Source organism: Myotis lucifugus, unplaced genomic scaffold (genome assembly GCF_000147115.1).
Source record: "Myotis lucifugus unplaced genomic scaffold, Myoluc2.0 scaffold_20, whole genome shotgun sequence".
Lineage (NCBI taxonomy): Eukaryota > Metazoa > Chordata > Mammalia > Chiroptera > Vespertilionidae > Myotis > Myotis lucifugus.
Genome location: NW_005871068.1, coordinates 3168222 through 3180603, shown reverse-complemented (window position 1 = coordinate 3180603; position 12382 = coordinate 3168222). Strand labels below are relative to the sequence as shown.

The following is a 12382-nucleotide window of genomic DNA, read 5'->3' as shown; positions in this document are numbered from 1 at the left end:
AACCTGGGCATGTGCCCTAACCGGGAATCGAACCATGAACTCCTGGTTCATAGGTCGATACTCAACCACTGAGCCACCGCAGCTGGGCTAGAATACTACATTTAAAAAAATGCAGTTGGTGTACATTTATGCTTAGCTTAACTGGTGTGAAGCAAAAAATAAATACCAATTCTCAATATATTATTTTGTTTGAATCAGATTCAGGATGAGTTCTATGGATTCCTAAAGAAATGATCCTTCTTCAAGCACTGCTGGGCAGCATGGGCTGCACTGCCTGTGACGCTGAATGGGTGGGATGGATATCTATTGCTTCTTTGCATGCCTTCTGTACCACTTATAATTATGCTGTTAAGAGTCTTTACAAAAAAGAAACCCAATTTATTCTTTTTAAATGTTCTAAATATAAACGCAGAGGCAAGGAAATAAACAATAATTCCAATGGTGCTTAGAGTTTAAACTATTTTGAACTAATGTACCTGTGAGACTATTGCATATTGCAACCTATCACCTAAAAACTATCAGCCCACATCACCACAGGTAAGAAATGAGAAATTTTGTGGGTTATTGAACACCAAATATTTGCAGCAGAACAGGAGACAGTTGCAGAACATCATTGCATGGCTCTAAACCCCACAGATCCATCTGCACAATATAGCTCTGTCGTGTGCACTGCTATACTGGAAAGTGAAGGACAATGGCAATGAGAGTGGCCCTGTTAGCTTACATGGATGAGGGTGGCTGGGGAGTAATGGGATACGAGGCTGCTTCACCTCTAATTTGCCAGATTTAATTACTAATTGAGTTCTGTGAATTCCTAAAGAAATAATCCGTCGTCAGACAATGTCGGGCACCCTGAATTGTGTTGCCTGTGATGCTGAATGGGTTTGCATTTTGGTGGAGCAAATGTTTTCTGCAATACTTCACCCTGCCCTCCTTGCACTGTTAATAAAAGGTGGCTCCTGCCTGGCTGGTGTGGCTCAGCGGTTGAGCATTGATCTATGAACCAGAAGGTCATGGTTTGATTCTCAGTCAGGGCACATGTCCGGATTGCAGGCTCGATCCCCAGTAGGGGGCGTGCAGGAAGCAGCCGATCAATGATTCTCTCTTATCATTGATGTTTCTGTCTCTTTCTCCCTCTCCCTTCCTCTCTGAAAATAAAAAATATATTTTAAAAAATAAAGAGGTAGCTCCAATTTAGTTTCTGGCTTAATAACATTATGTTTGGAGGTTATTAATTTTGTCTTTGAGGAAGGCAGATCCATTCCAAAATTAACAAGCATTTTTTTGGGCAAAGATGAAAGCATAAGCTGAACATGGATTCTTCTACAAAGCATCCCAGTCCACCTCCTAGATGTGTGCTGTCTTCCGGAGGGAGCCACAGCCAGCAGCACACTGAGGGGTCGCATCGTTGGTCAAATGCTCCCTTATTCACCTGTGAGTATAAGAAAGTTCTCTGCATAATGAGACAGCAGACACTGCTCATTATTTTTGGAATTCCTCATAAAAGTGGGTCCAAAAGAGATTTTTAAAAAAATGTGGCTTATGCCACAATTAATATACCAAGAAGTAACAGAGAAAAATACAGGGAGTGGACAGGAGTGAGAGAGGAATAACAGCTAGGCATCCACTGTCTATGCCACCTTATGGAGTTAGAGATGGACTTTTGTATCAAAACAATGAGAGGATGTCCATGCAGGATGGGATTTTGTATTATGACAAAAATATTTCTGGTCAATGCCTCTTTGGCTGATACTTAGTTGGGGTAGAAAACAAGTTAAGGTTATGAAGTTAGAGAAAGGCATATACTGAAATCAACAGTAATCAGTGATATAAAATATAAAAGACAGTGACAAAGGACTTTATTTGTCAATGCTTTCATGACCTTAAAACTCTGTGGAATTTTGTGTTAACCTGAGAATCTTGTATACCATTAATAAACTTTCTTCCAGCACTGTCCAAGTAGCTCAGTTGGTTAGAGTGTCATTCATATATGCTAAGGTTGTGGGTTCGATCCTTGGTCAGGGCACATACAGGGGTCAACTAATGAATCCATAAAAAGTGGAACAACAAATAGAGTCTCCCCCCCCCCCCCGCCTCTAAAAATTCTGAGACTGTAAAACTAATAGTAAATTTCTAAGGAATTCAACCATCAATTTCTGGTCCAATCTATTAATCAGTGATTATCATAGGCATGGCACTGTCTAGCTGTTCACTGTCAATTTTTCTTTTTGTTCTTATATATATTTTTATTGATTTCAGAGAGGAAGGGAGAGGGAGAGAGAGATAAACATCAATGTTGAGATAGAATCATTGATCAGCTGCCTCCTGCACGCCCCCTACTGGGGATCGAGTTTTTAGTTTTATTCATTTCAAACGGGTCGGATCCGGCCCGCGGGCCGTAGTTTGCCCATGGCTGCTCTATCCACTGAACCAAACCGGCTAGGGCCACTGTCAATTTTTCTAGATGGAAGGCCAGAATATCTCTATGTTTAAAAAATCACAGTGAAGTGATCTAAGTAATACTCCTTTATAAGTAGCTACAAACTGCAAGGCTGGTGAGGAATCCATTTTGCCCCATTGGTTGGAACACTCTAAAACCTGTATTAGCCATCAATGGGAGTTTAGGAGCATATTTTAGTTGACTACCCACCTTTAGAAACAGATGGCTCTTTAAGTATTAAAATGAGGGTTTACTGTACATTATAAATAACAGTACTTGAGATGAAAGTAGATGACCCCCTACCCCACTCCCAGGTACCAATAGGGGTCAGATTTCCCATTTATGAACAAGTCTTCAGAGGAGGCAGCACCCCAATCTCAGACTCTCTTCCGCGGCTGCTTCATGGCTGAGGGGAACACTTCAAAAATGAACCAGCTAAACAAACTTCCTAGCAGCACTTGACAGAGCTACACCTATTCTTCCCATTTCCAAAGCAGTGGAGAATTAATTACCAGTTCTATGGATCTATTGTAAGTATAATAGACTAAAGAGCTATCACAGACACATTTATTGTAAAAGCACAATCCCAAGAGTGTCTAGTGGAGGGCCAAAACGATTAACACAAATGCTTTGTCAGATCAAAGATAAAACCTGCACCGCCCAATTGAGGAATGAATTAGAACAGTGGGTTATCTTTCAAATTAACCAGGGCAGTTAGTGAGGAAAATTTCATGAAAGTGTAATTCTTAGCCTTTGTGAATCCACACAGCAGGCATTCTGCCAGCTGACAAGATGATGAAATTTTCATGCTTAAAAAAAGCCCTCTTCATTTCCCAATTTAGATTAGCTAGTGTTTCTCTCCCTTTTTGTGTGTGTATTTGCTCTGCTGAAGCAGAATTTAAGGGGAGGGGGAACACACATCAAATTTTTACTCTAAAATAGAATCTTTCAAAAACATCCCTAAAAGCTTAGAGATATAGTCTTTAAACTTGTTTTCTGTGATTTTTAAAAAAATACCAGTTCAATTTTAACTTGGTACAGAGGGACCAACAAGGACCAGGGCACAAAATCAACTTTGAATTAGAGCTTTCTGTGCTACCTTAAAGTCTTTCAATGCTTCATCAAATCTCGGGATAAAGCACTAGAGTTTTTTTCCTCCTAAAGAAATTAATATTTACTTAAAATATCCTGCTTGGTACTTTTGGTATTTCTATGTATATTGAAATTTAAATGTTCTAGGAAATGAGAATTCGAGAGAGATAATCATTGCTATATGGGGAGAGAGAAATAAGCATTTCCTCTCCTATTAAGAGTCAGTATTAAAACATTACGATATGAGCCTGGCCGGCGTGGCTCAGTGGTTGAGCGCCATCCTATGAACCAGGAGGTTATGGTTCGATTCCTGGTCAGGGCACATGCCAGGTTGCAGGTTGGATCCCCAGTGTGGGGCGTGCAGGAGGCAGCTGATCAATGATTCTCTCTCATCATTGTTGTTCCTATCTCTCTTCTCCCTCTCCCTTCCTCTCTGAAATCAATAAAAATATATTAAAAAACACACGTTACAATATGATATAGATTGAGTCTCAGATACTTACATTTTTAATATTTATTATATCACATTTATTTACTCAGTACTGTTTATTCATGACAGAAAAATAACAGAATGTGATGCATTTTTTAAAATAAAAGAGATTTAGAAGGATATTTTGTTACCCTGAACTTCTGTCCCTTTGTTCCTGACAATTCAATTTATTGGTAATCAAGAACTGTTTCTTTGCAGGTTACAGTGTTTGGTCAAGTACCTACTCCTCCACTGTCTTCCTAAAGTTCCTTCTTTTTTAAAAAAAAATATTTTTTTATTAATTTCAGAGAGGAAGGGAGAGGGAGAAAGAGAGAGAGAAACATCAATGATGAGAGAGAATCAATGATCAGATGCTTCCTGCATGCCCCTCACTGGGGATCGAGCCCACAACCCGGGCATGTGCCCAGAATTGAACCGGTTGATAGGTCAATACTCAACCACTGAGCCACACCGGCCAGGCCTAAAGTTCCTTCTTTATGGAGATGCCTTCCTTTCTCAGTGTAGATTGTACTTTCCCTGCAGTAATTCTAAGACTAAAATGAAAAAAACATATTGAGACTTGCTCTTAATCCACTAATAACTTTTATGTCTAGTGGGTAATATTTTTGAACTTGCAAAATAGGAGGAAACCCCTTTGGTTATTAGCTTCTGAGAACAGTCACTTAATCTCAGTATAGGCATACCTCAGAGATATTGTGGGTTCAAGACAGTATTGGGCTTTTGACTTTCGGCTTGGAGGAGGCTCAGGTGCAATTTTCTTCGGTCGTCCCGAATCTGGGTTCATCCAACACCAGCCGCCTCCACCATGCCGCCGAAGTTCAACTCCAACGAAATCAAAGTCGTATACCTGAGGTGCACCGGTGGGGAAGTAGGTGCCACGTCTGCCCTGGCCCCCAAGATCGGCCCCCTGGGTCTGTCTCCAAAAACGGTTGGTGATGACATTGCCAAAGCGACTGGTGATTGGAAGGGTCTGAGGACTACAGTGAAACTGACCATTCAGAACAGACCCAGATTGAGGTAGTGCCTTCTGCCTCTGCCCTGATCATCAAAGCCCTCAAAGAACCACCAAGAGACAGAAAGAAGCAAAAAAAAAAAAAATAAAACAACAACAACAACATTAAAAAAAAACATTAAGCACAGAGGAAATACCACTTTTGGCCCTAACCGGTTTGGCTCAGTGGATAGAGCATCAGCCTGGGGACTCAAGGGTCCCAGGTTCGATTCCGGTCAAGGGCATGTACCTTGGTTGCAGGCACATCCCCAGTGGGGAGTGTGCAGGAGGCAGCTGATCGATGCTTCTCTCTCATCGATGTTTCTAACTCTCTATCCCTCTTCCTTCCTCTCTGTAAAAAATCAATAAAATATATTTTTTTAAAAAAAGAAATACCACTTTTGATGAGATTGTCAGCATTGCCTGACAGATGCGGCACTGATCTTTAGCTAGAGAACTCTCTGGAACCATTAAACAGATCCTGGGGACTGCCCAGTCTGTGAGCTGCAATGTTGATGGCCGACACACTCATAACATCATAGATGATATCAACAGTGGTGCAGTGGAATGTCTGGCTAGTTAACACGTTTAGCGCCCAGCCTGTTTTGTCTTCCAAACGGAGAGTATAGTGTCAGTCACCGGTGAGTGACATGGCGCTTAACATGTTAAGAACTACAAAGGAAAATGTTCCAATTAAAGATTATTTGACAACCCCCCCAAAAAAGAGAGAGTATTGGAATAAAATGAGTGTAATCTTTCTGCTGATAGAGGGTCTTGGCTTCAATATGTAAAAAACACACAACATTGGTGGAGTACAATAAAACAAGTGCAATAAAACATGGTATGCCTGTACTTACTATCAATATCCTTGTCTCCAGTATACTTGATGTATTAATCTCCAGCTGGACTACCACCACTATGGTACATCACCCTGAACGAATTGTAATGACTATCACTTGAGGCACAATACAAAAGAAACTCAATGTCATGTCCCTCTATCTGCGAAAGTTCTTTTAAGTCTGGGGTGAGGAGGAAAGAGAATAGTCTACCAATGAAATAGAACCTAGAGGTGCATGAGCTCTCTGTATAAAAGCTCTGATCTTGACAATATTTGAAACATTTATTCACCATGGGGCCATGAAAAGAATAATGGATTTCTTCCTCTCCCATCTAATCATATATGACTAAGATCAGACAGTAGAGATACAGGTCCCTAATTTTGAGGATAGTCATATCAATCTTCAACTTTAAGAGCGACATTTAGATATTTTCATAAGAAATCCCTTAGGAAAATTAACCAAGTGGGCAGTAACCACAGGAAAACTGTTACTTGCTGGTAGTGAGATGACTGGCAGAGAAGACAATGGAAGCAAATGCTATAGAAACCCTGAGTTGAATGTCTAGATTCATAAAACTAGGTTATTTAGCTTAAAAAATACTCATATAACTACTACCACCAACACCACCACGACACACAAACAATTGGATTAGAAATCCATCTTTCAGTTAGGGCATATTTCTAACTACAAAGATCATTTTTCTGCCTATTCCCAACTTAGTCAAAACAGATCATCCCTTCTTATAGAAGGAAATAGATGAGTTTCTTCTAGTATTAACATTTCCATGGTGAAGATTTTGATAGACTAAACACAGAGAGAAAATTTGGAATTCTTCACAAGAGTCAAGAATCATGCTCTACTCCGTGAGGTCTGTAAATGAGGAGATGAATAGTTTTGATTTGGGCTTTTCATGCTTAAATAAAACCCTAACATTTCATGTGCGGAGCACTTCATCTACTGTGGAATGTGAACCTACAGATACCCTTTATTCCCATCCAACTGTTCATTAAGTACAGCATAGCATTATTCACTAAAATGTTTCAGATTTCCCAAAATGTAGTCTTAATTATTATTTTAAAAATATCTTCAGACAAACCTACTTTTTTTTTTGACAAATACAAGTTATTCAACTCCAAAATCACAATACTAGAACTCTATATTTTCATTCTTTGTCCTAATGATCTAATACTCAGTTTTCATTTAATGAGATCCATTTTAAATAAGAAAATGCTATGTTAATTAGCATAAAAGTAGACATTATAGGAAGATATTGAACAAAGTCATGGCCTTACCTAATAGAATCTGGGCATTTTTGGAAATGCCTTGCCAATGTAGTTTCTTTAAATAAGTTAGTGAACTTTCAAGTAATAACAATTTTGCTTAGATGACAAATAATATAATGAAACACTATGAAAAATCAAATGGTAAATGTGAATTTTTTAATTTTAATTTTTGAAGAGAAAAGAACTCATTCATATGAAATTGTTAAAAACAAAACAAAATAAAAACTGTGAAAAAAGCCTTTCTAACACAGACAGATCACTTACTGTTCTGGTATTTTAACTATACTATGTATTTTAAAAATTAGACATTCTCTTTAAAAAGCCAGACAAATTGCATTTAAATTGAAAAGATATTTAGTTTTATTTCCTGGGACAACTAGGCTATGAAATGGTTTCGATTACCACATAAACACAAAGTTTTAACTTATTAAAAACATCACACATGATGTTATGGCTCTACTTGCCAAAGATAACCAATACTGATTTTTCCTCCTTTGTCCAAAGATGTGAGTGACCATTTAATGTGGTCTTATTTAGGTAACAATAAATTTTTAAAAGTCCTGGTTATATTCTCACTTTTCCTTAAAAGCAAAAATTTCACTATTTAAAATATTACTCATTAATGAAAGAGATGTAATACCCAATAGAAAATCAAACCATTTTCCTCTCAAGTCTTTAAAAAATTTTAGTTTCATAAAAAAACAGTAATACAAAACTACATTGTTTTATTTTATAACAAGTTCCAAACTTAAATAAGCTGTGTATATAAGAAAGTCATTATGGACACTAACCTCATAGTATTTCTTAATGCAACGTCTAATATCCAAGATCAATTTGTTGCTCAGCTGTACAATAAAGTTCATAGGTGAAGCTTTACAGTTGATGTTACTGCAACGATACAAGCTGGGCTCCATATCAGTTCCCTATAGAATTCAAGTCAGACAAGTACACAAAAGATTATAAAAAGATTTCTTGTGCTTAAAAGCTTATATGCTGTCCTGGTGTACAACAGTCTTAATTTAACCCTATTTCCTCAACTGCCTTCCTCCCAAAGATCTCCTTAGTCACATATAACTTCCACTCTTTTGCTACCATCATAATGGAGCATGAAGTCAAAGGGAAAATCCTAATATCACTTTTTTTTAAAACATTCAATAAATGACAGACTCTCTGGATAAATGAGTTTTCCCTGTGAAAATACCAGTGAAGTGACATTATTGGAAATAAACATTCTCTTTAGACATATCAAAATTTTAAATTTGCCCTTATTCATTACAAACTTGAGGATAAAGCAAGTGTGCTAATGACATTAGTTTGCTTTCATATCGTCAACTTAATAAAGCCTAAAATTTAAGTGTTATACCACAAAGCAATCAGGCTTTGTCAGCTTAGAAAATCTAAAATTCCTAAACCCCTTAAAACGTATTTGGGGGAGGGAAAGCAGAAGTAGAAACTTGCAAGAATTAACTATTAGTATTTGGAGAAAATGTCTTGTTGTTTTGTTTTAAGCAGAGACAAAGCAAACATATAGGGAAACTGTTGGGGTTTCTGGACCATGTGTTTTCCTTCTTGATACTTAAACATCTTGGTTTCCTGCTCCAATCTGGTACATAACCCTACCCACCACACTAAGCAATTCCAGGTGGAAGAGATTTCAGAGCTTGACATCGGCTCTTCCACAGTTAGCCCATCTGCAAGTTGTCAAGCCTCCATGCAATTAACTATCTTATTTACAGCTGTAATGAAGCAAAACTCAAGGATTTAGCATGTATTGCTGATCTGCGTCTGCCTCTTCCTTGCACTTGCTTCCAAAGACCGCTTTGTTTTGATTCAAAAAAATTCAAAACATCTGCTGTTTGTCCAAATTAACTTAAAATAATTACTTTTAATTTAGATAAAGGATGCATTTTCTTTCAGTTTCAAGGTTTTACATGGTTCTACTGCCTACTCATTTGCCAATAGCCAGTACATATAACACTGCAGTAGAATCAAGTAAATTGGCCACATTTCAAGTTCCGATCCAAGGTCAATGATACATTTTTTGGCAGTACTTCTTGAAAGGAATGTCTCCCTGTGACTTTTTAAATGTCTGACATGCAAAGACAGCAGAAACGATAATCGGAGTACCTTTGTCAAAAAGGAGGCAAGTGGGATGTGTAAAGATAAACAAAAAACTTTCCAAAAACACTTAGTTCCCATTAACTTGATTTAAGATACAGAAAAATATTGCTCTAAGTCTTAATAAATTGAGTTGGGAGTGGGGAAATATAGGTTACTAATTAAGGAATTACAATAAAAATACTTTAAGATAATTAGATCTTTTAAGAGGTTCCATTTAGAAACCAAGGCCAAACACTCTAAGAAGCCAAAAACAATATTAAACACATAAAAGCAATGTGTTTCTTCCTTTTTAGACAAATAGTGGGGGAAAAAGGCCTTTATATTAATTTGCTCACAAAATGAAAAAAGAAACAACTAACCGAACCCTCGAAGACACTATCGTAAATATTCTCAGTCCCACACGCAGGGCATGGGCATTTGAATCTCTCACAGTCCCTGTATTTCTCTTCATCGCTGAGCTGTGCTGGGCCACCAAGTAGAACATCATTCTCTTCATCTTTATGATAATGATGAACTCTAAACTGGGTGGGGTCAAGTCCTATTAATGCAAAAGAAAAAAACAAATTTAGAAAGGTACAATTCTTTGAATTCCCTTACCCAAAAAAATAAGCCCAAGGAAAAAAACTCACAAAAGAATAATTTTAAATTCACACACACAATCATTTGAACTCAAGATAGAGTCTCATATCACATGGACAAAGGGCTCTTTTTATAAGTGATTATAAATAAAACAAGTAAACAGCATTAAAACAATGCAGATATATGCTAGTGGACATTTGGATTTGGAAGCAACTAATTACTTCTACAGGATGGTTTTAGTATTTTCCTAAAGTTATAAAGAAAATCTCAAATAAATTTGCACTGCTGTTAAGAAAATCTCTTAAAATCAAAGAATCATCATTAAAACTGAAAGTAGAAAATAAAAATCCCATTAAAGAAAACAAGTTCACTGCTATTACAACTCCTTCAAGTGCAGACACAATTGCTAATCCTGATTTCAATGCAGTGGTCGATTCCATCTTGGCTCAGTAGTTAACAGCATGTAGGTTGCAATCTAATCCAGTGGTTAAAATTCAGTAGCAGCATATAAGACAAAACGTGACATGGTTTTTTTGGTATTCTGAATTCAGAAGTATAAAATATGTGCAAAAAAATGATTCTACAGATTCTATAGGCCAAAATGTCCCCAACAATCCTGGAACCAAATATACCTTCCATATTTCAATCAAAATGACCCAATAAATCAATTGATGTATAGTTTATGCTATCTTGTTTGCCCAAACTATTTGAGAAAATAAACATTTTAAGGTCAGCCAATTTAATATACCCTTGGTCAAAGCATATCTCTCAAAAATTCACTATTTGAATTGAAACTTCAAGATAATTATTCTACACTATATCTTATAATATTTTCTTTAAAGCACCCCTTAGCAATACCTAACAATTCTAGGCTGTTTAGAAATCTAAGGAAAACAAGCATACCTATTTTAGTATAAAGGTAAATAAGTAACATAAAACATCACTAAGGAAAAAGTTCAAATACCAAAAATATCTAAAAATTGTTTTGACTCTATCAACAGCTGCATTGGTAGATAATCTAATAGATGTTTTCAAAATTCAGTGACAAGATGCTAAATCCTATTTGGTCAATTGTCAAGTGACATCTAGTCATTACATAAGGTTAACTCTGACACAGTGGAAGGTGCTAAACAAAGAATAAGCTTGGAGTCTCAGCTTGCTCACCTGCAAAATGGATGTAGTACCACCAACCATGAACTTTTGCAGTTTAAATAAGACATTAGAGGACAAACTGTTTTAAATGGGGCCTATATAAATAAATACTCAATAAATGTCATAGAGATAAAAAAAGTAAAGAGTGGATGAACATCATTTATTTTGGACTATGTTCACTCAAAATGAAACTCATGTTCATGCTGCACAGCCAGTTAATAGCTGCTCTTTGTAGGAATTCATCAAAGTGAATATTTTCTAACATGATAGTGCATAATAAGAACAAAAAAATACACATTCAAAAACAACTTGACAAAATTGTTCTTGGTGTGTGACATAAATTACTGTAACATAAGTCACTTGGCCCCAAGACTCACTGTACATTTTTATTTTACAAGTTAGCAATCCAGTAAGAGAAATAGCTTATAGTGAGGTGTGAGGGAGGGGTAGAGGAGTTGAGTGAGAGAGACCATGCCCATTGAATGATGCCAATTTGTCTCTGTAGTGAAGGGCAACTTGCGAATTTCTTAAACTCTAGTTATGAATCCAACTGTATTCACATAATGTCTTGCTTTATGAAGATGCAGCTTCATCTTTTTTCTGATGACATCATTATTCATCAATTTCCCAGACTATTACTCAGAAAGTAAGGAAAAAGAAAAATAAGGATTTTCTAAAAGGCAAGATATTTTACAATCTGAGAATCAAGGAACGGAACCACCCTAGCTTTGCACATGTACAGAACTGGCCAGGCTGTGACAGGGGAGCAACGAAAGCTTTCTCCAGTACCAGCCAGGACTACTTAGTGCATGGGAGGCACGGGCCAGGCTGCCTGCTGAGTAAGCCAAAGCTGGACATAGGCTACCTTGCTTGTTATGGAGAAAAGCCCAACAAGGGGACAAAGTTATTTTAAAAATCAGGCCTTATGAAATGTCTACTTTAAACATCCATTTCCACAAACAACACTTATCTGCCCCTGGAAACAACAAAGCCAGCTGGCCTAGCTAATTACTTTAAATTTATTCCCAAGCTGATTTTTTCAAGAGAAGGGACTTTTTCATCCCAGTACTCATGGTCATAAGTCAATGTTAACCTTTTAATATATAAAGGGAAAAGACACTAATTACCTTAAAATATTAGGTATATAATGATCCTTGTACAAGTTACTTGAATACAAAAATGTCATAAAATTATTTTCTTGGGAGGACAATTATAAGTTCAACAGGCAAATCACAGAGGGCTAAATGAAATCTTTTTAAGAAAACATACAATGTCATGTTAAAAAGTAAAGATCACTGCTGTCAGAATATTCTTTAAGGTCAAAATCCAGGCTTAAACAAGCCCCCAACTTATTCAACATAATTTTTCTAAATCCTCACAAAATTGGCAATAAGC

The 12382-nt window shown here is 36.9% G+C and overlaps 1 protein-coding gene and 1 pseudogene across 3 annotated transcripts in view; one reads left to right on the top strand and one right to left on the bottom strand.

The window, feature by feature from the left end:
• Positions 1-12382, bottom strand: part of POLA1 (DNA polymerase alpha 1, catalytic subunit) — a 311022-nt gene that overhangs the window by 153898 nt on the left and 144742 nt on the right. For all 3 annotated transcript variants that reach the window (XM_006085647.3, XM_023751338.1, XM_023751339.1), the window contains 2 exons: positions 9616-9794; positions 7927-8058 (listed from right to left, as the gene is read on the bottom strand). In XM_006085647.3, the coding sequence (XP_006085709.1) occupies positions 7927-8058; positions 9616-9794 (311 nt within the window). The remainder of the gene's footprint in view (positions 1-7926; positions 8059-9615; positions 9795-12382) is intronic.
• Positions 4813-5596, top strand: LOC102417885 (annotated as a pseudogene).